This window comes from Poecile atricapillus, chromosome Z (assembly GCF_030490865.1).
Source record: "Poecile atricapillus isolate bPoeAtr1 chromosome Z, bPoeAtr1.hap1, whole genome shotgun sequence".
Lineage (NCBI taxonomy): Eukaryota > Metazoa > Chordata > Aves > Passeriformes > Paridae > Poecile > Poecile atricapillus.
In genome coordinates, this window is record NC_081289.1 from 86,610,265 (window position 1) to 86,634,031 (window position 23,767).

Genomic DNA, 23,767 nt, shown 5'->3' on the forward strand with positions numbered 1-23,767 from the left:
ACTGAAAATGGTTCTCATGTGCACTCTGTTGTAGATTGGGATAGTGATATGGATTATCTGGAAGCCCTGGTGGAAGATGGCTTGAGATTCTTGGAGGATGTTGGAGGCAAGTTCTCAATTCCCCTTTTTATCTAGAGAATAATCAGTGTCAAGGTGGCAAGAGCTCAGCCATGTGCCATTCCCCTTAACATAATCTCAGGGGTGATGGATTCTGGAAAGCTTACCCCACTCCCTTCTTGAGCCCTGAGTGATTCCACAGGATCACTGTCAGTGGGAGGAAGGAGCATTTAGCTGTCAATCTTCTTCCCATGTGCAATGCCAGTGTCTCCTTCCATGTGCTCTGTGCAGCCACGGAGAAGAGCAGAGAGGGAAGGGGCCAGGCCCAGGGCTGTGGCCCAGGGCTGTGCTTTGCACGGCTCCTTTGGTAGACCTGAGGATCTCCTACAGTGCCATGGTAGCTGTTCTGTCCTTCCTGTCATTGCAGCCAAGCCTCTTGGTGAAGGTGATGCAGCTTCTCGACCCACACCCAGGACTGAGGCTCTGGGAGGTGGTGAGGGTAGGTCAAGGCATATCCCCCTGGGAGAGCTGCCAGCTCAGAGCCCAAAGCTTGGCCAGGGTGGCATCGCTGCAGGCGCCAGGACAGAGCTGTGTCACTGTGGCACGTGTGTGCCCTCGGCCTGCGCAATCCTCTCACCACTCCTGCAGCTCAGTGCTGCCCGTGCAGATCAGCAGAGATGAGAAAAGCTTCTGTGGCTGTTTAGTTACAGGTGTGTCTGCAGGGAGGACTTTCCCAGCTCCTGGGTTGGTTGCTGCACCCAAGCCTGACTCCCATCACAGGGGTAAGTGGTGTGTTCCTGCTGACCCCACAGGCTGAGCACTGGTTTTGTGGGATCCGTTCCTGGGAAAATTGAAATACTTTCTGTTAAGGTCCCCCAAAAAGATAGACACAAGATACTGGAACTAAAAAGTCTCTAGAATGAAATGATCTCCTGAGAAAAACAGAGAAAGTACTGCAGGGAGGACAAGGTGGGTCTATGTCCCTCGGCCTCCTCCTGAGACTCAGCAGCTGCAGGCTTTCTCTGTACATCTGGACAAGCCGTGTTCAGCACGGCAGGAAGGGATCCATGGCAGCCTCGCAGCCCCACTGCTGCTTTCATGCATTAGCATCAGCCGACAGGGAGCCCAAAGTGCATCTCAGGCCATGCACACCCTGAGATCCCGTGCAATTGCCTGGTCTCTGGGCAGATCAGGAGGGGCAGCTGTTTGGAGGAGGGTGTGCTCTGGTCCAAGCCCCAACAGCCTGGGCATTTTCCTGATCTTTACCTGTGAATTTGACAAGCGCTACTGGTTGAAGATGCTACCTCTCCAATGGAGAATGTTTCCATCTGATCCAGCTGTCCCTCTTCTTTCTCAAGTGATGGACCAAAAGGCTAAGTACAAGGAGGCACTTCCTGGACAAAGCAGTGGCTCATTGGCAGCCTCTGCTGCAGGAAAGAAGGCGATGCCAGGCACAGGCCCAGACACAGGAGGTAATTGCTGTGCTGGGCTCAGCCCTCGGTGGGGACGTGTGGCAGCAGCTCTCCTCCCAGGGCTGGTCCTTGCACGGCCTGGCAATAGCCAAAGCTAGAGGTGCCTCAGGTCTGAGGCCTCTGGAGCTCATTCCCAGCCCCTGGGAAACGGGTCTCGTTCACCAACATCTCTCCTGCTGCAGCTGCTCCCGGAGCTGGCCCTGAGCACCCAGAGGCCCAAGGCACAGGAGCGGCCCTCAGTGGGCGCCCTGCTGTGAGCCCAGGGCCACAGCCAGCCCCTCCTGCCAACTGGGCAGGGCCTGCCCTGGCTGCTGGCAGGGCCTGGCTCTGTCCCCTTGGGCTCAGGGAGGTGTGACGGAGCAGGGAGTGGCAGGGGTGGCAGTGGCTGTTCAGGGATGGCTTTGGCCTGAGTCCCTGGAAGGAGCCACTGGCCAAGCAGCTGCGCTGCCCCCGGGCTCCGCTCCCGGCCTTCTGGGCTTTGCCGGGTGGCACAGCCTGTGCCAAGGGGCAGCAAGGTGCCCGCAGGCCCCAGCTCTGGGGGAAACAGAGAACGGCCGGGCCATACCCACCATGCTGCCAGCTCAGCAGCGGAGCACGGCACAGACTCACACTGCCCATTGCTTCCACAGATGCAACTGGCACAACACACATTCCTGATTCTCAGAAGGGCATTGAAAGGGGTTCCTGTCGGGGAACACTCTGTTTGCTAGGGATGACAGCAGGCCTGCTTTCTTTGGAGCTTATCTTCATATTGTCTTCATTCTGCTTTGGAATCTGGTATGCCTGCAAGAGAAAACGGTGAGTGTTTTGTTCATCTTTCCCTTAAACAGCTCCTTTGAAAGTCTATTGCAGACAGAAAACATTCTCACTGAGGCTGCTGTGGACTTGTGAGTAGTCAGTAGCTGTCCAAATAACTCTGCTGAGAGTTCTGCAGCTGCCCAGGGCTTTCAGTGGTCTCTTAACTGTGGGGCCTTGTCCTGGGGAGCCCACTCGGGCTGCAGCCAGTGCTGGCTGCCACTGAGGCTGCCCAGCCAAGAGCAGCCCCAGGAGCAGCAGGCAGAGGCAAAGCAAGGCAGGAAGGAAGAAGAGAGGGGAAGAGATTGGCCTTGAAAGGCAGACACGCTCTGGGGCCTGCTCCTGGCCAGGGACCCTGCCCAGAGCCATCCCCTGCCTGTCGGGGCCTTGAGGGGCAGCTGTCCAGCTGGGCCGAGGTGTGCCAGCAGCTTCAGCCGTGCTGGGGAGCCTTGGCGGCTCTGGGCCCCGCTGGGCAGGAGGGTTCCTTTGTGCCAGTGGCAGCTGGGGGCCTCAGCCGCCTCCTGTCTTCACAGGAGCACTTCTGGAATGCAGCTGAAGGACAGTGCCTGCCCTACACACCCGGACAGCCTGAGCAGCTCCTCTTCAGTAATAAGGGCCTGGGCAGCTCTCTCAAGAGCTCTGAGAAGAGGACCCCAGAGCAGGCATTCCAGAAAAGGAGGAATCTACCTATAACCCTGTAGATCTTCTCCCCATGGGTATCCCCAAGGTGCCTTCAGTCCCTCTTTTGATCTTCCTCTGCCCCAGCCTAGCCCATTCCTTAGTTTTTGTAGAGACCCCAGGACCAGCCCAGCACCCTCCGTGCCCCAGCTGAGACCAACATGGTGCTTCCTCTGCCCCTGAGCCCCCTGGCCCTGCCCTCTAACCAGCACTGAAGGTGAGGCCCATCTGCCAGTGTAGGTGATGGCCCCTTCATCTGTTCCAATAAAGAGATGGAGCTGTTACCCCAGTGTCTGTGTGGTACCGCCAGCAAAGCCCACACAGCACCAGCCCTGGCTGAGCTCCATGTCCAGGAGCAGGCGGGGCTGACCCCGGTGTGGGCAGGCAGGAGCCAGGCTGGAGCTGCCATGACCAGCGGTGGGGTCCTGAGGGCTCGGGGAGCCCATGCTGAGCGTCCCAGGGCTGAGGGCACTTTTCCTTCAGTGGCATTACCTGGGCCTGGACCTCCTCCACTGGCATGCCCAGGAAAAGAGTGAACCATCAAGAGCATCTCCAGGGATGCAGTCTTACCAGCAATGTCAGCAGGAAAAACAAAGTTTCTCCCTAATTAACACACCCTTGATAGGTCCTAACTGGTGGGCCATCAGCAATCCTGCAGGGTGCTGCACAGGCTCTGCTCCTCTGGGCAAGGGCCAGAAGGGAAGGGAAGGGCCACGTAGCTGTGGGCCCCAGTGGGGCTGATGAACAGCACTGGAGCACAAGAACCCAGCTGCAGCTACACTTGATTTCCAGGTGAAAACACTTGGTGTAGCTGGGCTGGGCTTCCCTGTAAGGCCCGTGGGGGCTTTGGAGTGCTCCATAAGGTGCACGGCAGGGCTGTGTTCCCTTGTGTGACACACAGGGATATTTTAGGTTCCCTCCAAGATACGGAGGGCACTGGGGTTCCCTGTAAGTCATGCAAGGGATTTGGAATCCTGTGTGAGGCGTGCAGGGGGTTTGGAATCTTTCCCAAGGTGTGCAGGGTGATGGGGGTCTCTCCTGAGGTACATGAGGGGGGATTTGCATTCTTAGTGCAGTTGTGGAGAGGGCTGTGGGCTCCCATCAGCCTGCTGGTGCTTTGTGTCCCTCCTGCTGCACGCAGTGGGGCTGGAGTCTCTTCTGAGGCACGCAGGGGATGGGGTCCCTCCCGGGGTCCCTCCTGGGGCAGTCCGGCTCGGGGCTGCAATGGCCCAGGGGCACCCAGGGCCAGCCGCTGTGCCGGGATGGTGGTGCCGAGGGGTTGAGGTCCCGCTGCACGGGCACGGCTCAGGCGGCGCTGAGCACCCCGAGATGAGGGGCCACGGCCCAACACCGCCTCCATCGGAGCTGGGAACACAGACAGCCCCGCCGGGAGAGCGGTGGCACCGGGCCCCAGGCAGCGCCGGGGGGAGCGGAACCGATGCCAGAGGAGCTGTGGGGCCCGGCCGGCTCTCCGGGCCTGTGGGCAGCCCGGGCGGGAGCGGCTCGCTCTGTGCCGCGCTCTCCTGACAGCACAGGGCTCCGAGTGAGCGCCCGGCTCCTGCCGCTGCCTTGGGAATGCTGAGGGGGATTCGGGGCCGCAACTGAACTTGCCAGGGAGAGAAACCATTCATAGGAGACTTCTTTAGGCCTTTTTAAAGATGAACTGAGAAACAACTTCAAATCCCAGGCTAAACAGTGTGTTTTAATGTGTGCTGATTCCTTGGAGACGCTTTGTTTGTAACTCCACATCAGGCCCGTGGTGCCATTCCAGCGAGCACCAACACCCAGGAAAGAGCTCTGCTGCGTGTAGCGCGGCTGGGACAAGGGAAATGAGTTCACATCCCTACAGATACCCGCTCTGCCTTCAGGGCTGTTATAAATGAGTAGCGGATTTGATGAATAAAGAAGAATTTATACTAGAATCAAAATACAATTGTAAAAACCAGAAGCAAAAGTCAGATCGGCGCTGAACTGGGCGAACAGTGTCGGGTGAGGCAGGGAGGGGCTTGCTAGCACCACTTCACCATGCTTCACAAACTGCAATTGTCCCAGGGTGCTTTGTATATGTTTTCAGGCCTTTTGGGGGTCCCTTGGAATGCACCTCTTGCAGACAAATATTCCTGAGTGCATACCATTATAATCTTATTGGACGGAGGTTTCTTGGAAATATGCTTCTTGCAGACGAATATTCATGTTGGCCTTGCTCCATATCACTATAATCTCGTCCTGGAAATATGCTGGGATTCTTATCAGACAAGATTATAGCTTCAGCACAAATTTATTCATGCTATGGATCACCGTCCCCCCTCCCCAGTCCCCCACCTTTCTTTATTTGTTTATGAACTCATGCTTTTAGGATAAATTTTGATAAAGTTCTTTAATTTCATCATCAGTATTTACAAGACTTAACAACTACTTTTTCTATACTGCTAATCAGCATATCCAATTAATAATTTTTCATAAGATTGGTTATTCTGCTATTCGATTGTTTTTATTTGGATGCTCCATTCTATATCAGTGCAAGTGCCTATTGTATCCTGAGTGATATTTTGACTGTATAGTAGCTTAATGCTACTTGTAAAATACCTTTTTTCATGCTTTTTCTTGTTATCTGTTAAAATTCATTTTAATTGTGTTTGAGCTTCAAATCTGGCCAGAGCTTCAGCAGCTCTGCCCTTTCTATTTTCTTTCAATTCCATTATTTTAGTTATTTTGGATGTTCTCTTGGATTGGCCAGATTTTACTGTAGCTAAGTCAGGATCAATGTCATTGCTGCTATTGGCATGCTTTGGACAACAGAACGGATTAGTGGGATAAAACATGGTATGAGACAAGGCTGAAATAATAGCCCCATTCTTGAACATCATATTAAAAATCCTAATTTTTTTCCACCAAGCTCCCCCTCCAAACAATTGATCCCACCAAGAAGCTTGAAGGATAGAATTCCATTTTTGAACTGGTACATGTCCCACTTCCTTAATTTCTGCTGCAAGGCTTCTTATGCTTTCTCCATAGTCATAGTCAATGCTATTTCTACACAGCATTTGGATTGATTGAACTTTCTGCAGACTCCCCCTGTTAGCGTTCAGGAACACACATAATCACAAATGATTATATGAAGGTGCTTTATTAAGAGCTCTGGGTGTCAGGGGTACACATACCCAAATCTGCCCCGACTTGGTTTTGAACTGAACATGTTTTACACTCTATCGTTACACATCTTACATATTAATTATTAAACTTAAAGTGTTCTACTGTATGCATTGTTTTTACCCAAACATGGATTTCTCATGAACCCCCTCAACCCCCTAACACAGATGCTCATGATTCTTTAAACAATAATTCTATCTAATCACATCTAACAATTATATCATTTATCATATACTGATTACACAAGTGCAGTTTCACCCTATCTTTAGCAAGCACAAGGCCTAACATTTCTCAGGGCCTCCTTTTCCCAGGGCTTCCCAAGCTTAACTTTCTTTCTAAGTCCCCAAATTTTCTATGATTTTAAAACCTTTTACTATCACCCCTTCTGCTAACAAGTAGTCTAAAGCGATTCGGTTTTGATACATGAATGCTCACATTTGTGAATGTTGTTTAGCTAATAACTCGAGAGCATCAGAAGTATGATTTGATACGATTTCTACCATGGCTTGAAGTCTTATTAGTCGGTTTAATAGGTAAATTGGGGTCCAATATCCCCAGCTCCCACCTTGAGCCCAAGTTGCTGGACCGCAGTAAGCTATTATTCTTTCTGCAGGCCACTCATCTTCTCCCACTTCTGATTCCCTCCTGGTTTTGGAAACTCAAGATTCAGCTCTCTCTTTCCTCTGTCTAGGGTCTCATATAGGGGTGCTCCTTAACAGCTTGCTTGCAGAATTTGGTAGCACAAAAAAGGAGGGTCCAATCATTTTCAGAGCACAGGATCCTTTCCACCTGCGTGGTAATTCACTGTATGCCTTTTTCCCACATTTCCACTATATTCTCTTAGGTGCTTTCCCTTGGGCATTTACAGTTTCTGGTTTCTCCCAGTAATTCTTGAAGCCTTTTAAGGCTCACTAAGGATTAGCTCCAGGGCTTTTGTGCCAGCATAATTTAATTTGGTCATTCCATTCACTATTTGTCTTTTTCGTTTGACTCCAGTATCCAGTGGGGGTTTCTGGTTGCCACACTTTGGTATTACTATTTGAATTTATTGCTAAAGTGAATATACAAGGAGTATATCCCACTACTTCAGTAGATCTTTTTCCTTCTCTGCTGATACAAACTCTTCCAATTATTTGGTGATCTAAAACCCTCCCTTTGGGGTGTTTTAATGTTTTGGAAATTTGGGTGTGATTGGAGAGTGATAGTCACAAAACCCAAAGTTGCATCATGTTGGCGTCACCAATCTGTTATAAATGAGTAGCCAACTGGATTAAAAAAAAAGAATTTATTCTATAATCAAAATACAACTGTATTGTATAATCAAAATACAAAAAGGCAACAAGTAAAAGTCAGATCAGGAACCAGGCAGAGGCTGCTGTGACCAGCAGTTGAAAAACCCCAAAATAAAGGCTTTTTGCTTCCTGAAAAACCTCTGCTTGCACTGTGTGATTGGAACCCTCGCTCTATAGTTTGTGTCCTCTAGCGACACCTGACCAGCAGTGTCAGCAGGCAAAACCACGGTTTTGTTTAGCAATGGCCCATAGATGAAGTATAAGATTTGCAATCAGGGCAGTCAGATGGGAGTACACTCAGGGGGTACAGCCAAGGCCATGAGGTCACAGCAGGCTCTGGGGTCACACAGGTTGAGGTCACGGCAGGATCTGAGGTCACAGAGGTCCCACAGCCCTGTGGCTGCACAGCACCACAAGGACGGAGCAGTCAGTCCTTGACTACAACTGTTGTGGCAGCAGCGGCTACAGCAGCAGTGGTGGTGGCAGCAGTGCTGACACTGGGACAGCGGTTTGAGGACATTGGTGGCAGCAAGAGTTGGAGGACCGGCAGAGGGCAAGGCACCATGGCCTTTCCTCTGCGCCTCTTCCTCCTGCTCCTCCTGGCAGTGGCCCTGCCTGACAGGGCTGCCCAGGCTGCTCCCTGGCGAGCACAGGGAGCAGGTGAGCCCGCGGCCTGGCTTCCCTTTCCCCCGACAGCGCTTCCTTCACCCTGGGAAGTGTTGAGGATGGTTTTCCCCAGAGCTTAAGAGAGGGTTTCCTCCTCTGTGGGAGGGAGAGAGTCCCCAGGGGCCCTGGGCTGCTGGAGCCACCCCTCCAGGGATGTTGCACTGGGCCTGCAAAGGGGGTGGAGAGTGACCAGAGCCAGCCCAGAGCTCCCCAGGCCCCCCTGCAGCTTTGGCCATGTCCATTGACATCTGCTTGCCACGGCCTTCCCCAAACCCCTTGCAGTGCCCAGTTTCCTAAAGCACAAGGGGATCCCAGCACACCATGGACATGGCTCTGATCTGCGCTCCCTTCTAGATGGGAATCATGACATGGATTATCCGGAAGTCTTGATGAATGACGGCTTGAAATTCTTGGAGGATGTCGGAGGCAAGTTCTCAATACAACTCAATACAATTTCCTGCCAGAATAACCAGTGTCAAGGTGGCAAGAGCTCAGCCATGTGCCATTCCCCTTAACATAATCTCAGGGGTGATGGATTCTGGAAAGCTTACCCCACTCCCTTCTTGAGCCCTGAGTGATTCCACAGGATCACTGTCAGTGGGAGGAAGGAGCTGTCAATCTTCTTCCCATGTGCAATGCCAGTGTCTCCTTCCATGTGCTCTGTGCAGCCACGGAGAAGAGCAGAGAGGGAAGGGGCCAGGCCCAGGGCTGTGGCCCAGGACTGTGCTTTGCACGGCTCCTTTGGTAGACCTGAGGATCTCCTACAGTGCCATGGTAGCTGTTCTGTCCTTCCTGTCGTTGCAGCCAAGCCTCTTGGTGAAGGTGATGCAGCTTCTCGACCCACATCCAGGACTGAGGCTCTGGGAGGTGGTGAGGGTAGGTCAAGGCATATCCCCCTGGGAGAGCTGCCAGCTCAGAGCCCAAAGCTTGGCCAGGGCAGCATCGCTGCAGGCGCCAGGACAGAGCTGTGTCACTGTGGCACGTGTGTGCCCTCGGCCTGCGCAATCCTCTCACCACTCCTGCAGCTCAGTGCTGCCCGTGCAGATCAGCAGAGATGAGAGAAGCTTCTGTGGCTGTTTAGTTACAGGTGTGTCTGTAGAGAGGACTTTTCCAGCTCCTGGGTTGGTTGCTGCACCCAAGCCTGACTCCCATCGCAGGGGTAAGTGGTGTGTCCCTGCTGACCCCACAGGCTGAGCACTGGTTTTGTGGGATCCATTGCTGGGAAGTTGAAATACTTCCTTTCCTAAGGTCCTCCAAGACAGAAGACCCAAAATACAGCAGACAAGAAATCCCTGAAACGATCTGAGCTCCTACGGCAAATGCTGAAGGAAATGCAGCAGGGAGCACAAGGTGGGTCCATGTCCCTCACCCTTCTCCTGAGACTCAGCAGCCGGGGGCTTTCTCTGCACATCTGGACACACATGCCTGGCACAGTGGGAAGGGATCCATGGCAGCCTTGCAGCCCCACTGCTGCTTTCATGCCATGCAAGGCTGTTTCCCAGCCTGGCCTGGCTGCAGCTTCTCCCCAGCCTCTGCAGGAAGGCATTTGGCATCAGCTGACAGGGAGCCCCAAGTGCACCACAGGCCATGCACACCCTGAGTGCCCTGCAATTTCCCCGTCTCCGCGTAGATCAGGTCTAGGGGCTGTTTGGAGAAGGGACCAACCTGGGACGGTCCTGAAATCCTGCCTGTTTGCTGATCCTTATCGGTGCCTTTCATAAATATTGCCTCCTGAAGATGGCACATCTGCAAGGAAGAAGAGCTCCATCTGAACCAGTTGTCTCTCTTCCATTCTCCAGAAATGAAACGAGAGCCTGTGCAGCAGGAAACATTTTCTGAAGGAATCAGTGATTCTGTGTCAGACTCTGCTGCAGGAAGGGAGGCCATGCCAGGCACAGTCACACAAGGTAATTGCTGGGCCTCTGGGCCTGAGCTCTGCTGAGGCTTGAGCTGCCATCGCTGCTGCTCGACAGTGTCTGCCCTTCAGGGATGTTGCACAGAGCATGGAAAGGGTATTGAGAGCGACCAGGAGCCAGCCCACAGCTCCCCTGGCCCCTCTGCAGCTTTGGCCTTGTCCATTGACACCTGGCTCCCACGGCCTTACCTGACCCCCTTGCAGTGCCCAGTTCCGTAAGGCAGAAGGGGATGCCAGCACACCCTGAAGAAGGTTCTCATCTGTGCTCCCTTCCAGATAAGGTTCCTGGGAAGGCTTCTCCATTAGCTTGGCTGCATAAAGGTTTGAAGCCCTCTGGGACGCCTGCAGGTATGTTCTCAGTGGCCCATGGAGGAATAATCATTGACAACCTGGCAGGAACCAGGTGACAGAGGCTTCTGTGGCTGTTGAGTTACAGGTGTGTCTGTAGAGAGGACTTTCCCAGCTCCTTTGCTGACTGGTGTGCAGAAGCCCCACTTCCATCGCAGGGGTGAGTAGTGTCTCCCTGCTGAGCCCACAAGAAGAGCACTGGTTTTGTGGGATCCACTGGGAAATGGAAATATTTTCTGTTGAGGTCCTCCGAGAGAGAAGGACAAACGTACAGGAGAGAAGGAATCCCTGCAGTCAAACGACATCTGGAAACAAATTGTGGAGGAACTGCAGAAAGGGCCTGGTGCGTCCATGTCCCTCAGCCTCCTCCTGAGACTCAGCAGCCATGGGCTTTTTCTGCACATCTGGACACGCTGTGTCCAGCACAGCGGGAAGGGATCCATGGCAGCCTCGCAGCCCCACTGCTGCTTTCATGGCCTGCAGGGCTGTTTCCCAGCCTGGCCTGGCTGCAGCTTCTCCCCAGCCTCTGAGGGAAGGCATTTGGCATCAGCTGACAGGGAGCCTCAAGTGCACCACAGCCCATGCACACCCTGATATCTCCTGCAATTTCCTAATCTCTGGGTACATCAGGAGATGCTGCTGTTTGGAGGAGGAAGTGCTTTGGCCCAGTCCCAAGAGCCTGGACATTTTCCTGATCCTTAACCATGCCTTTGACAAGCATTGCCTCCGTAAGATGCCACCACCCCAACGGGAAATGATTCCATCTGATTCAGCTCTGCCTCTTCCTTTCTGCAGAAGTGGATGAAGAGGCTGTGCTGAAGGTGGCGTTTCCCGGAGGAAGCAGTGGCTCATTGGCAGCCTCTGCCGCAGGAAGGGAGGCCATGCCAGGCACAGTCATAGGAGGTAATTGCTGTGCTTCTGAGCCTGAGCCCTGCTGAGGCTTGAGCTGCCATCACTGCTTCTTGGCAGTGCAGGCCCAGCCCAGACAAGACTGGCACAGCCCAGAGGAATTATCCCCAGCAGGCTCAGGACACTTGGCTACTGAGCAGTCCTGCTGGGGTCCCTCCATGGGAGACACATCCCATAACCTGGCAGTGGCTGCAAAGGGGTGCCCATGGAAGGGAATGGGCAGAGGGGGAGGGCAAGGCTCCACTGCATCCTGAGAGTTCCTGGCTCTTGCCCCTTGGGCTGCAGGAACTGTCCCAGCAGAGGGAGGGCAGGATGGATGGGGTGGGGAAGGGATATTTGTGGCACTGCTGACTGCTGTTTTCCCCAAGGCTTTAAGGAGGGTTTCCTCTGTGGGAGGGGAGAGAGCTCCCAGGAGCCCTGGGCTGCCCCACTTTCCTCTCCAGGCATGTTGCACAGGGCATGGAAAGAGGGTGGAGAGTGATCAGGAGCCAGCCCACAGCTCCCCTGGCCCCTCTGCAGCTTTGGCCACGTCCATTGACATCTGGCTCCCATGGCGTTACCCGACCCCCTTGCAGTGCCCAGCTCCCTAAGGCAGAAGGGGATGCCAGAGTGCACTGAAAATGGTTCTCATGTGCACTCTGTTGTAGATTGGGATAGTGATATGGATTATCTGGAAGCCCTGGTGGAAGATGGCTTGAGATTCTTGGAGGATGTTGGAGGCAAGTTCTCAATTCCCCTTTTTATCTAGAGAATAATCAGTGTCAAGGTGGCAAGAGCTCAGCCATGTGCCATTCCCCTTAACATAATCTCAGGGGTGATGGATTCTGGAAAGCTTACCCCACTCCCTTCTTGAGCCCTGAGTGATTCCACAGGATCACTGTCAGTGGGAGGAAGGAGCATTTAGCTGTCAATCTTCTTCCCATGTGCAATGCCAGTGTCTCCTTCCATGTGCTCTGTGCAGCCACGGAGAAGAGCAGAGAGGGAAGGGGCCAGGCCCAGGGCTGTGGCCCAGGGCTGTGCTTTGCACGGCTCCTTTGGCAGACCCCAGGGAACCTGAGGATCTCCTACAGTGCCATGGTAGCTGTTCTGTCCTTCCTGTCATTGCAGCCAAGCCTCTTGGTGAAGGTGATGCAGCTTCTCGACCCACACCCAGGACTGAGGCTCTGGGAGGTGGTGAGGGTAGGTCAAGGCATATCCCCCTGGGAGAGCTGCCAGCTCAGAGCCCAAAGCTTGGCCAGGGCGGCATCGCTGCAGGCGCCAGGACAGAGCTGTGTCACTGTGGCACGTGTGTGCCCTCGGCCTGCGCAATCCTCTCACCACTCCTGCAGCTCAGTGCTGCCCGTGCAGATCAGCAGAGATGAGAGAAGCTTCTGTGGCTGTTTAGTTACAGGTGTGTCTGCAGGGAGGACTTTCCCAGCTCCTGGGTTGGTTGCTGCACCCAAGCCTGACTCCCATCACAGGGGTAAGTGGTGTGTTCCTGCTGACCCCACAGGCTGAGCACTGGTTTTGTGGGATCCGTTCCTGGGAAAATTGAAATACTTTCTGTTGAGGTCCCCCAAAAAGATAGACACAAGATACTGGAACTAAAAAGTCTCTAGAATGAAATGATCTCCTGAGAAAAACAGAGAAAGTACTGCAGGGAGAACAAGGTGGGTCTATGTCCCTCGGCCACCTCCTGAGACTCAGCAGCTGCAGGCTTTCTCTGTACATCTGGACAAGCCGTGTTCAGCACGGCAGGAAGGGATCCATGGCAGCCTCGCAGCCCCACTGCTGCTTTCATGCATTAGCATCAGCCGACAGGGAGCCCAAAGTGCATCTCAGGCCATGCACACCCTGAGATCCCGTGCAATTGCCTGGTCTCTGGGCAGATCAGGAGGGGCAGCTGTTTGGAGGAGGGTGTGCTCTGGTCCAAGCCCCAACAGCCTGGGCATTTTCCTGATCTTTACCTGTGAATTTGACAAGCGTTACCTGTTGAAGATGCTACCTCTCCAATGGAGAATGTTTCCATCTGATCCAGCTGTCCCTCTTCTTTCTCAAGTGATGGACCAAAAGGCTAAGTACAAGGAGGCACTTCCTGGACAAAGCAGTGGCTCATTGGCAGCCTCTGCTGCAGGAAAGAAGGCGATGCCAGGCACAGGCCCAGACACAGGAGGTAATTGCTGTGCTGGGCTCAGCCCTCGGTGGGGACGTGTGGCAGCAGCTCTCCTCCCAGGGCTGGTCTTTGCACGGCCTGGCAATAGCCAAAGCTAGAGGTGCCTCAGGTCTGAGGCCTCTGGAGCTCATTCCCAGCCCCTGGGAAACGGGTCTCGTTCACCAACATCTCTCCTGCTGCAGCTGCTCCTGAAGCTGGCCCTGAGCACCCAGAGGCCCAAGGCACAGGAGCGGCCCTGAGTGGGCGCCCTGCTGTGAGCCCAGGGCCACAGCCAGCCCCTCCTGCCAACTGGGCAGGGCCTGCCCTGGCTGCTGGCAGGGCCTGGCTCTGTCCCCTTGGGCTCAGGGAGGTGTGACGGAGCAGGGAGTGGCAGGGGTGGCAGTGGCTGTTCAGGGATGGCTTTGGCCTGAGTCCCTGGAAGGAGCCACTGGCCAAGCAGCTGCGCTGCCCCCAGGCTCTGCTCCCGGCCTTCTGGGCTTTGCCGGGTGGCACAGCCTGTGCCAGGGGGCAGCAAGGTGCCCGCAGGCCCCAGCTCTGGGGGAAACAGAGAACGGATGGGCCATACCCACCATGCTGCCAGCTCAGCAGCGGAGCACGGCACAGACTCACACTGCCCATTGCTTCCACAGATGCAACTGGCACAACACACATTCCTGATTCTCAGAAGGGCATTGAAAGGGGTTCCTGTCAGGGAACACTCTGTTTGCTAGGGATGACAGCAGGCCTGCTTTCTTTGGAGCTTATCTTCATATTGTCTTCATTCTGCTTTGGAATCTGGTATGCCTGCAAGAGAAAACGGTGAGTGTTTTGTTCATCTTTCCCTTAAACAGCTCCTTTGAAAGTCTATTGCAGACAGAAAACATTCTCACTGAGGCTGCTGTGGACATGTGAGTAATCAGTAGCTGTCCAAATAACTCTGCTGAGGGTTCTGCAGCTGCCCAGGGCTTTCATTGGTCTCTTAACTGTGGGGCCTTGTCCTGGGGAGCCCACTCGGGCTGCAGCCAGTGCTGGCTGCCACTGAGGCTGCCCAGCCAAGAGCAGCCCCAGGAGCAGCAGGCAGAGGCAAAGCAAGGCAGGAAGGAAGAAGAGAGGGGAAGAGATTGGCCTTGAAAGGCAGATACGCTCTGGGGCCTGCTCCTGGCCAGGGACCCTGCCCAGAGCCATCCCCTGCCTGTCGGGGCCTTGAGGGGCAGCTGTCCAGCTGGGCCGAGGTGTGCCAGCAGCTTCAGCCGTGCTGGGGAGCCTTGGCGGCTCTGGGCCCCGCTGGGCAGGAGGGTTCCTTTGTGCCAGTGGCAGCTGGGGGCCTCAGCCGCCTCCTCTCTTCACAGGAGCACTTCTGGAATGCAGCTGAAGGACAGTGCCTGCCCTACACACCCGGACAGCCTGAGCAGCTCCTCTTCAGTAATAAGGGTCTGGGCAGCTCTCTCAAGAGCTCTGAGAAGAGGACCCCAGAGCAGGCATTCCAGAAAAGGAGGAATCTACCTATAACCCTGTAGATCTTCTCCCCATGGGTATCCCCAAGGTGCCTTCAGTCCCTCTTTTGATCTTCCTCTGCCCCAGCCTAGCCCATTCCTTAGTTTTTGTAGAGACCCCAGGACCAGCCCAGCACCCTCCGTGCCCCAGCTGAGACCAACATGGTGCTTCCTCTGCCCCTGAGCCCCCTGGCCCTGCCCTCTAACCAGCACTGAAGGTGAGGCCCATCTGCCAGTGTAGGTGATGGCCCCTTCATCTGTTCCAATAGAGATGGAGCTGTTACCCCAGTGTCTGTGTGGTACCGCCAGCAAAGCCCACACAGCACCAGCCCTGGCTGAGCTCCATGTCCAGGAGCAGGCGGGGCTGACCCCGGTGTGGGCAGGCAGGAGCCAGGCTGGAGCTGCCATGACCAGCGACGGGGTCCTGAGGGCTGGGAGAGCCCATGCTGAGCGTCCCAGGGCTGAGAGCACTTTTCCTTCAGTGGCATTACCTGGGCCTGGACCTCCTCCACTGGCATGCCCAGGAAAAGAGTGAACCATCAAGAGCATCTCCAGGGACACAGCCTGACTGCGGACATGATTTTCTGAACCTGAGAAATATTCAGGCTCTCAGGGGCTGATTGTTCCCAAGGGAAAGTCTTTTGAGAACTTTTTCTCTCGCAAGGACTGTTTGTGAAAATAAAGTTTGGTTTCCGAAACCAAGACACAGATGTTCTTACAGTGTTTTTCTCTTGTCCCACTGTTAGCATTCAGGAACACCTAATCATGGAGTGATTATATGAAGGGCCTTTAGTGAAGAGCTCTGGGTGTCAGGGGTACACATAACCAAATCTGACCCGACTTGGTTTTGAGCTGAACATGTTTTTGCACTCTATCATTATATAACTTACACATTAATTATTAAACTTAGATTGTTCTATTGTATGCATTGATTTTACGCAAGCATGGATTTTTCGTGATCCCTCCCAAACCCCTGACATAGTTTCTCATGATTCCTTAAACAATAATTCTATCTAATCACATCTAACAGTGATATCATTTATCATATACTGACTACACAAGTGCAGTTTCACATGATCTCAGCAAGCACAGGGCTTAACATTTCCCAGAGCCTACTTTTAACACTTTTCCAAGAGCTGGCCAACACTAACTTTCTTTCCAAAACACCAAATTTTCTATGATTTTAAAACCTTTTACTATCACCAACAATGGGATGAGGGAGGAAATGCAGCAGGGAGCACAAGGTGGGTCCATGTCCCTCAGCCTCCTTCTGAGACTCAGCAGCCGGGGGCTTTCTCTGCACATCTGGACACACATGCCCAGCAGATCAGGTAGATCAGGTCTAGGGGCTGTTTGGAGAAGGGACCAACCTGGGATGGTCCTGAAATCCTGCCTGTTTGCTGATCCTTATCGGTGCCTTTCATAAATATTGCCTCCTGAAGATGGCACATCTGCAAGGAAGAAGAGCTCCATCTGAACCAGTTGTCTCTCTTCCATTCTCCAGAAATGAAACGAGAGCCTGTGCAGCAGGAAGCATTTTCTGAAGGAATCAGTGATTCTGTGTCAGACTCTGCTGCAGGAAGGGAGGCCATGCCAGGCACAGTCACACAAGGTAATTGCTGGGCCTCTGGGCCTGAGCTCTGCTGAGGCTTGAGCTGCCATCGCTGCTGCTCGACAGTGTCTGCCCTTCAGGGATGTTGCACAGAGCATGGAAAGGGTATTGAGAGCGACCAGGAGCCAGCCCACAGCTCCCCTGGCCCCTCTGCAGCTTTGGCCTTGTCCATTGACACCTGGCTCCCACGGCCTTACCTGACCCCCTTGCAGTGCCCAGTTCCGTAAGGCAGAAGGGGATGCCAGCACACCCTGAAGAAGGTTCTCATCTGTGCTCCCTTCCAGATAAGGTTCCTGGGAAGGCTTCTCCATTAGCTTGGCTGCATAAAGGTTTGAAGCCCTCTGGGACGCCTGCAGGTATGTTCTCAGTGGCCCATGGAGGAATAATCATTGACAACCTGGCAGGAACCAGGTGACAGAGGCTTCTGTGGCTGTTGAGTTACAGGTGTGTCTGTAGAGAGGACTTTCCCAGCTCCTTTGCTGACTGGTGTGCAGAAGCCCCACTTCCATCGCAGGGGTGAGTAGTGTCTCCCTGCTGAGCCCACAAGAAGAGCACTGGTTTTGTGGGATCCACTGGGAAATGGAAATATTTTCTGTTGAGGTCCTCCGAGAGAGAAGGACAAACGTACAGGAGAGAAGGAATCCCTGCAGTCAAACGACATCTGGAAACAAATTGTGGAGGAACTGCAGAAAGGGCCTGGTGGGTCCATGTCCCTCAGCCTTCTTCTGAGACTGTCTTAGTTTAGGGCAAATTAGGGAGGAAAACTCTAAATGGGGATTTCCCCAGGGAAATGCCCCTCCTCACTTTCTAGTCCGGGAAAAGAAAGAAAAAAAATTCTTTGGAGAGAAGTGGAAAAAGCTGTTTATTTAACAGAAATTGAGTAATATTAAATAATAATAAAACCTCTTGCTGTTCGATGGGATGGCAAGTCTAGGAAGAAAAGTCCTTTTCATGTGGTGAACGGCTCGCTCAGTTTCTTATCAGTCCCTCCGGCGCTGGAAAGTGCCGAGGCTCAGGCCCCGGTGGGCCACAGGCGTGAGCTCCCGGGGTTTGGCTGGGTGTTCAGTCCAGAGCAGGCTTGCACCGATCCAGGAAAAAGGAAAAAACAAACGTCCAGGGAACTCCTCTGCCTCAGCTAGCTAAAACTAACTAAAAGCCAGAGAGAAGCTCTGTCCCGCTGTCTGTCTGGGCTGCAGACACCACAGTCCAGGCGCGAGATGTGGGGGAGTGATGTTTTTCTTTAACACAAACTGCAGCTTCTTCTTCCCCATCTCTTGCTCTCAGAGCCAGTCTTAAAGGTGCAGAACTTAATATATAACATAAACCAGACGATTGGGGATACCAGTATCATAAAGTCACCCCAGGACAGAGACTCAGCAGCCGGGGGCTTTCTCTGCACATCTGGACATCCCATGCCCAGCACGGCCTACCGCTGCTTTCATGCCGTGCAAGGCTGTTTCCCAGCCTGTCCTGGCTGCAGCTTCTCCCCAGCCTCTGCAGGAAGGCATTTGGCATCAGCTGACAGGGAGCCCCAAGTGCACCACAGGCCATGCACACCCTGAGATGCCCTGCAATTTCCCAGTCTCTGAGCAGATCAGAAAGGGCAGCTGTTTGGAGGAGGGAGGGCCCTGGCCCAGCCCAAATAACCTGGGCATTTCCCTGGTCCCTGTTGTTGACAAATACTGCCTCCTGAAGATGCCACCACTCAAATGGGGAACAGCTCCATACGACCCAGCTGTATTTCTTCTTTCTCAAGACATGGACCTAGAGGTTCTGTGGAAGGCAGCATTTCCTGGAGGACGCGGTTGCTCATTGGCAGCCTCTGATGCCCGATGGAATGTGATGGCACACATGAGTACAGGCCCAGACACAGGAGGTAATTGCTGTGCTGGGCTCAGCCCTCGGTGGGGACGTGTGGCAGCAGCTCTCCCCCCAGGGCTGGTCCTTGCACGGCCTGGAAACAGCCAAAGCTGGAGGCACCTCAGCTCCGAGGCCTCTGGAGCTCATTCCCAGCCCCTGGGAAACGGGTCTTGTTCACCAACATCTCTCCTGCTGCAGCTGCTCCCGGAGCTGGCCCTGAGCACTCAGAGGCCCAAGGCACAGGAGCGGCCCTGAGTGGGCGCCCTGCTGTGAGCCCAGGGCCACAGCCAGCCCCTCCTGCCAACTGGGCAGGGCCTGCCCTGGCTGCTGGCAGGGCCTGGCTCTGTCCCCTTGGGCTCAGGGAGGTGTGACGGAGCAGGGAGTGGCAGGGGTGGCAGTGGCTGTTCAGGGATGGCTTTGGCCTGAGTCCCTGGAAGGAGCCACTGGCCAAGCAGCTGCGCTGCCCCCGGGCTCTGCTCCCGGCCTTCTGGGCTTTGCCGGGTGGCACAGCCTGTGCCAGGGGGCAGCAAGGTGCCCGCAGGCCCCAGCTCTGGGGGAAACAGAGAACGGCCGGGCCATACCCACCATGCTGCCAGCTCAGCAGCGGAGCACGGCACAGACTCACACTGCCCATTGCTTCCACAGATGCAACTGGCACAACACACATTCCTGATTCTCAGAAGGGCATTGAAAGGGGTTCCTGTCGGGGAACACTCTGTTTGCTAGGGATGACAACAGGCCTGCTTTCTTTGGAGCTTATCTTCTTGTTGTGCTGCTTTGGAATCTAGTACAGGCATTGGTATCCGTGGATGGGAAGGGAAGAGCTGAGAAAAGTACAGCATGTGCTGTATCAAGGTACAAGCTTTCAGAGTATCAAGGTGTTTAAAACCATGTGGTTTTGGAACACAAATGATTCTGTAAGTGGTGGGAAATTTTTTGCTTGGGGCTCTCACTGCTTAGGGCTGTCACTGCTTGGGGCTGCAACGGTACCTCATATGAACTTTGAAATCAAGAGATGACTTCAGTGACTTCAAGGACTTCAAGAACCCACTTCAACCCCTTTTCTGCTTGCACTTCCAGTCAACCTCTGACTTCTTCTTGCTCAGCCTTGCATTTCTTTTTGCCAAAGTTTCCTGTTTAGGCTACTTGTTGCTGCCCTCCTTTAGAGTCCCGTCTCAGCACACCAAATGGCACTGGATTCTGCAACAGGTCTATCGTGCTGCTTCCTCCTCTGCTGCCGGAGCTCTGCCAATAAAATCTTTGCCATGCCCCTGGCCAGCCAAAGGTCCTGCGCTTTCTAACGAAGGCAGGAGGGGCTCCTGGAAGTTCAGGTGCCTTTGCTTCAAAAGACAGAAAACACTTCTAGGGGTGCTGAAGCAGCAAGCTCTTCCTCTTGCCAGCAGCATGATGCTGCGCTCACAAATTCCCTACGAAAGCTGTCAATCTCCTCGAGCCCTTTCCTTTCTTGTGGTATTAAATCAGGTGGCCTGAACTTTTCCCCTTGCCTTCCTCCTTTCTCTCTCAGTGCCTGCAAGGACTGCATTTCCTTCATTCGCGCCGAGTCATCCACAGAGACATCAAAAGCAGCAACGTTCTTATGGGCACAGACGGATCAGTCAAATTGGGTGGGTATGGCCGGTCAGGCGCAGCGTAGCCAGCATGTGCTGTGGGGCTGCTTTTGGGGCGACTGCCAGTCGCCCTGAAGCGCTGCTTGGCCAGTGTGGGCATGCTGAGGGTGCATCTGAAGTGAAATTTCTTATTTCCCCGGCTGCAGCCGTGCAGAAGCAGAGCACCGCAGCTTTTCCAGCCGGGACAAAGATTGAGCATGGCCTTGTCAGGTTTGGAGTGGGCAATGCTCGTGGCTGGTTTGCCAGCGGTCGCTGTCTTTGACAGGCTTTGTCTTTCTCCTCAGCTGACTTTGGTCTCTGTGCTCGGCTCAGCCCTGAGTGCAGCAGGTGCGACTCCAGCGTTGGCACTCCCAGCTGGATGGCACCGGAAGTCGTGAGAGGAGAAGCCTACGGCCCCAAAGTGGACATCTGGTCCCTGGGGATCACGGGGCTGGAGATGGTGGAAGGGGAAGCTCCTTACCAGAGGGAGCCCAAGTTCAGGGTAAGGTGCAGCTTCCCAAAGGGGCTCTGTGTGGAGAGAGCTGTTGTGGCCAGGAAAGGAGCAGCTTGAGCATCCCCTTGTGTTTCTCGTAGGTTTTTGAACTGATCGAAAGGAACGGCCCCCCAAAACTGCAAAACCCCAGGCACCACTCGGCTCTCCTGCGCGACTTTCTGCGCTGCTGCCTGCAGGCGGACCAAGACAGGTGCTGGTCTGCCCAGGAGCTCCTGCAGGTAAGCAAAAGGGAAGCAGCAAGAAGCCCTGTGAGCTGAGCACAGCCGCATCAAGGGATGAAGGGGACTGTGGCCACGTGGGCCTGGGTGAGCCAGGTGAGCGGCTCAGGAAGGCGCAGGGGTAGAGGGTGCTCTGGGTCCTCTTGGTGCATCTTTCTGGTAGCCCAGGAATCCTGCTTGAGCGCCAGAGGCTGAAGAGAAATCTGTGATCTTGGAAAGTAAGGGTCCCTTTCTTTTTTGTTTTTTCTCTGGGCAGCATCCATTTGTGACCTCAGGCCAGCCCGCCTCCAGCCTGGCTGCTCTCATCGTCTCAGCCAAGCAAGTGCAGGAAGACTGGAGAGGAGAGGCTTGCGCCTGAGGAAGCCTTTGTGCTGCGCCAACTCCGAGGAATGCAAAGGGGATGGATGGTGTTTAGGCAGAGAGTCAGCCATCCAATAAGATTTTTAAGGAGGTGTTCATTTGATAGGAAGTTTATGGTTTTTGTCCATTTAGCTGCTTTCAATTTATACCTCTGTTTTTTTTTGGTTTTTTTCTCAAATGCATAATTTATAATTTTAGGGAAAATAGGGAGTGACTTTTTAGGGCTATAGATTTTCGAAAACTTAGATAGTGGAGGATTGTTTTCCTTGGAATAGAGTGTTATTAATATAGGAATCTCTGAGCTTTCTTTTCTAGAAGTGGATGAATTTTCATAGTTATATATAAGCTGCAAAAGGAAAAGCTGCTATGCCGTGGAAGTGGGTCATACCTGTGCCACAAGCAGTCAGTATGAAGAGGTCACTTGGGGGACAGAATGATGAAGATGTAGAATTAGTTCAAGGATACTTTGTTTTATAACTTTATTTCAACCAGCCTTGCAATAAAACTTTTTAATACCCAGGGTGTTGGGAGACTCCCTTCCTTGCCATGCGGTAGCTGAGCTGGACAGTCCCTGTCAGAGGTCCAAAAAATAGGCTGAGGTGAGCAGCTTTTCTTACCTGAACTGGGGATTGGCCATGGGCTGTTGAGAGATACACCCAGGTAATGTACATCAGGTAATGAGCTCACATTCAGGACAATACCATAGGAGGCAGATATGCAGTCCTTCTTGGCAGCCTCTTGTCCTAAAGATGTGAGGGTGATCTGCAGGAATTACTATTTTGTTCCCACTCTCCTCTCAATGTCACCTGTGGGATGTAATGGCATTCTCATAGTGACATCCGGCCCGTCCACCCTGCTCCTCATTTCCTCCCTTTTCATCCCAGACACACTCCAGGCACCTTCTGGGCCAACCTAATGCCCTACAGGTGTGTGCTGCCACCAAGGCGTACTGCATAATTCCTACTCTGCTGCATCCTTGGCTTCTTCCCACACCTGGGCCCAGCTGCTGTTGCTGGGTGTTGGATAGCACACAACATGTCACACCTATCAGTGACCAGTTTGACAGAGGAGGTCATCAAACAGGTCCCCACTACCCACAGCTCACCCCCCCAGCACTTTCCCCGCCAAGCTGTGACTCCATTTTGTTGTAATGCAGTTAGGAAAAATGGTATGACCCAAAGAATGTACCCCCGAAAATGTAGACTTGTAAGTTCGTTTCCTTATCCTGTTCCCCAGTTCCCCTTATTGGTTGTGTAAATTCCCTCACACCCCTTTCCCCTGCCTTGAAAAAGAGCTGCTTATCAGTACCTCCCCCTCTTTCCCTCCTGCCATCTCACCCTGAAGGATCCCAAGAAACAAAACTGCAACTGCCATCTCAGCAAAGGGAAAGAGCCTCGTTTTTAGGGCCTCGTCTGGCAAGCTAGCCAGACCTCCCCAGCCTCCCTGCCCGCTGCTGGGTGGACAGTGGACAGTGGTAACAGAGGGGCTGAGGACAGAGTTATAATAGCAGGTGGCATCCAAGGAGGGCATGACCCCCTAAACTGGCTGGAAACACAAGTGTTTGGCAAGCCTGGGCACGTCAGCTACCTTGAAAAGCTAAGATGGTAGTTTACAAGGACTGGATTGGTAACTTCCTCATGTCCAGGGGAACCCAATCCACACAGGAGGTTTTCTACTGCTTGACAACGTAAGACTGGTGAGTCAGGCTGGCCAGCCCGGCAGGTGAAGCGGTGCGGGAGCCGAGCTGGGATCAGCTGAGTGCGCGCATGAGTGCAGCAGCGGCGGCGGGCACAGAGCGCGCGACCAGGCGCAGCACGTGGGCCAGGCAAGCCGCGCGCCAGGGCAGCAGCACGGCGCGGGTGGCGGGCGGCGGCGGCCCGACCAGCGGCAGCAGCCCTGGTGGCCGCAATGTGGGAAGGCCCCCCTGTGCGGCGCGGACACCGAGCTGTGGCTCCCGTGTGGTGCTGGCCGTGGCACGACTGCGACAGCCACGAGAGCTTATCTCAACCCAGTGGGGGGGGGAGGGGGGGTAGGAAAATAAAAAGCCTGCCTTTACACTGCTCTGTTGCTTTACAGTAAAACAAGATAAAAACGAGTTTTGAAAACACAATTTTAATAACAGGCATGGGATCTAACACATCTACACCCCAACAAAAATCAGAATCCAAATTGCAAGAATTTTTAAGTACTATAAATGTTAAAATCTCTAGAAAAAGTTAAAATGTTTCACAGAGTGGTTATGTCATAACAATCCACAGCTAGATTGGTCAGAACTAAATTCTATCTCTACACGGAATCAAATTGGCAATATTCACACTCTAAAAATAGAGGAAAGAGAAAAAAATGCTTCAAAATATCTCCCAATGTTTCTTATAATTTAAAAATAATTGATCAACAGAGAAAAAGACATAAAAAAACAGCCATTGCAGCCTTCATCAGTATCCCATACCTTTTTCCCCATACCTTCTGCTCCTGTGCTGAAAAAGATACATGGAACAAATCCAGAAACTCAAGAAACGCACTGTAATAGTGCCGTTTCTGGAGCTATGTGTCTCATTCAGCCCCCTAGTTCTGATGGCCTTGCACTGACTATCAGAGAATCTTACCCTAATATGCCAACCATGAAATCCCCGGGCCTCCACGTGCCTAAAATCAAAGATGGAGCTAGCCATGTACTAGATACCCAGGTG

At 53.4% G+C, this 23,767-nt stretch overlaps 1 protein-coding gene across 1 annotated transcript in view; it reads left to right on the forward strand.

Moving 5' to 3' along the window:
• The window catches only part of LOC131572617 (uncharacterized), a 75,989-nt gene extending 54,914 nt beyond the window's left edge, over window positions 1–21,075 (forward strand). The window contains exons 6-8 of the mRNA XM_058825866.1: window positions 20,291–20,487; window positions 20,580–20,717; window positions 20,974–21,075. Coding sequence (XP_058681849.1) covers window positions 20,291–20,487; window positions 20,580–20,717; window positions 20,974–21,075 — 437 coding nt within the window. The remainder of the gene's footprint in view (window positions 1–20,290; window positions 20,488–20,579; window positions 20,718–20,973) is intronic.
• The last annotated feature ends 2,692 nt before the right edge of the window (window positions 21,076–23,767 follow it).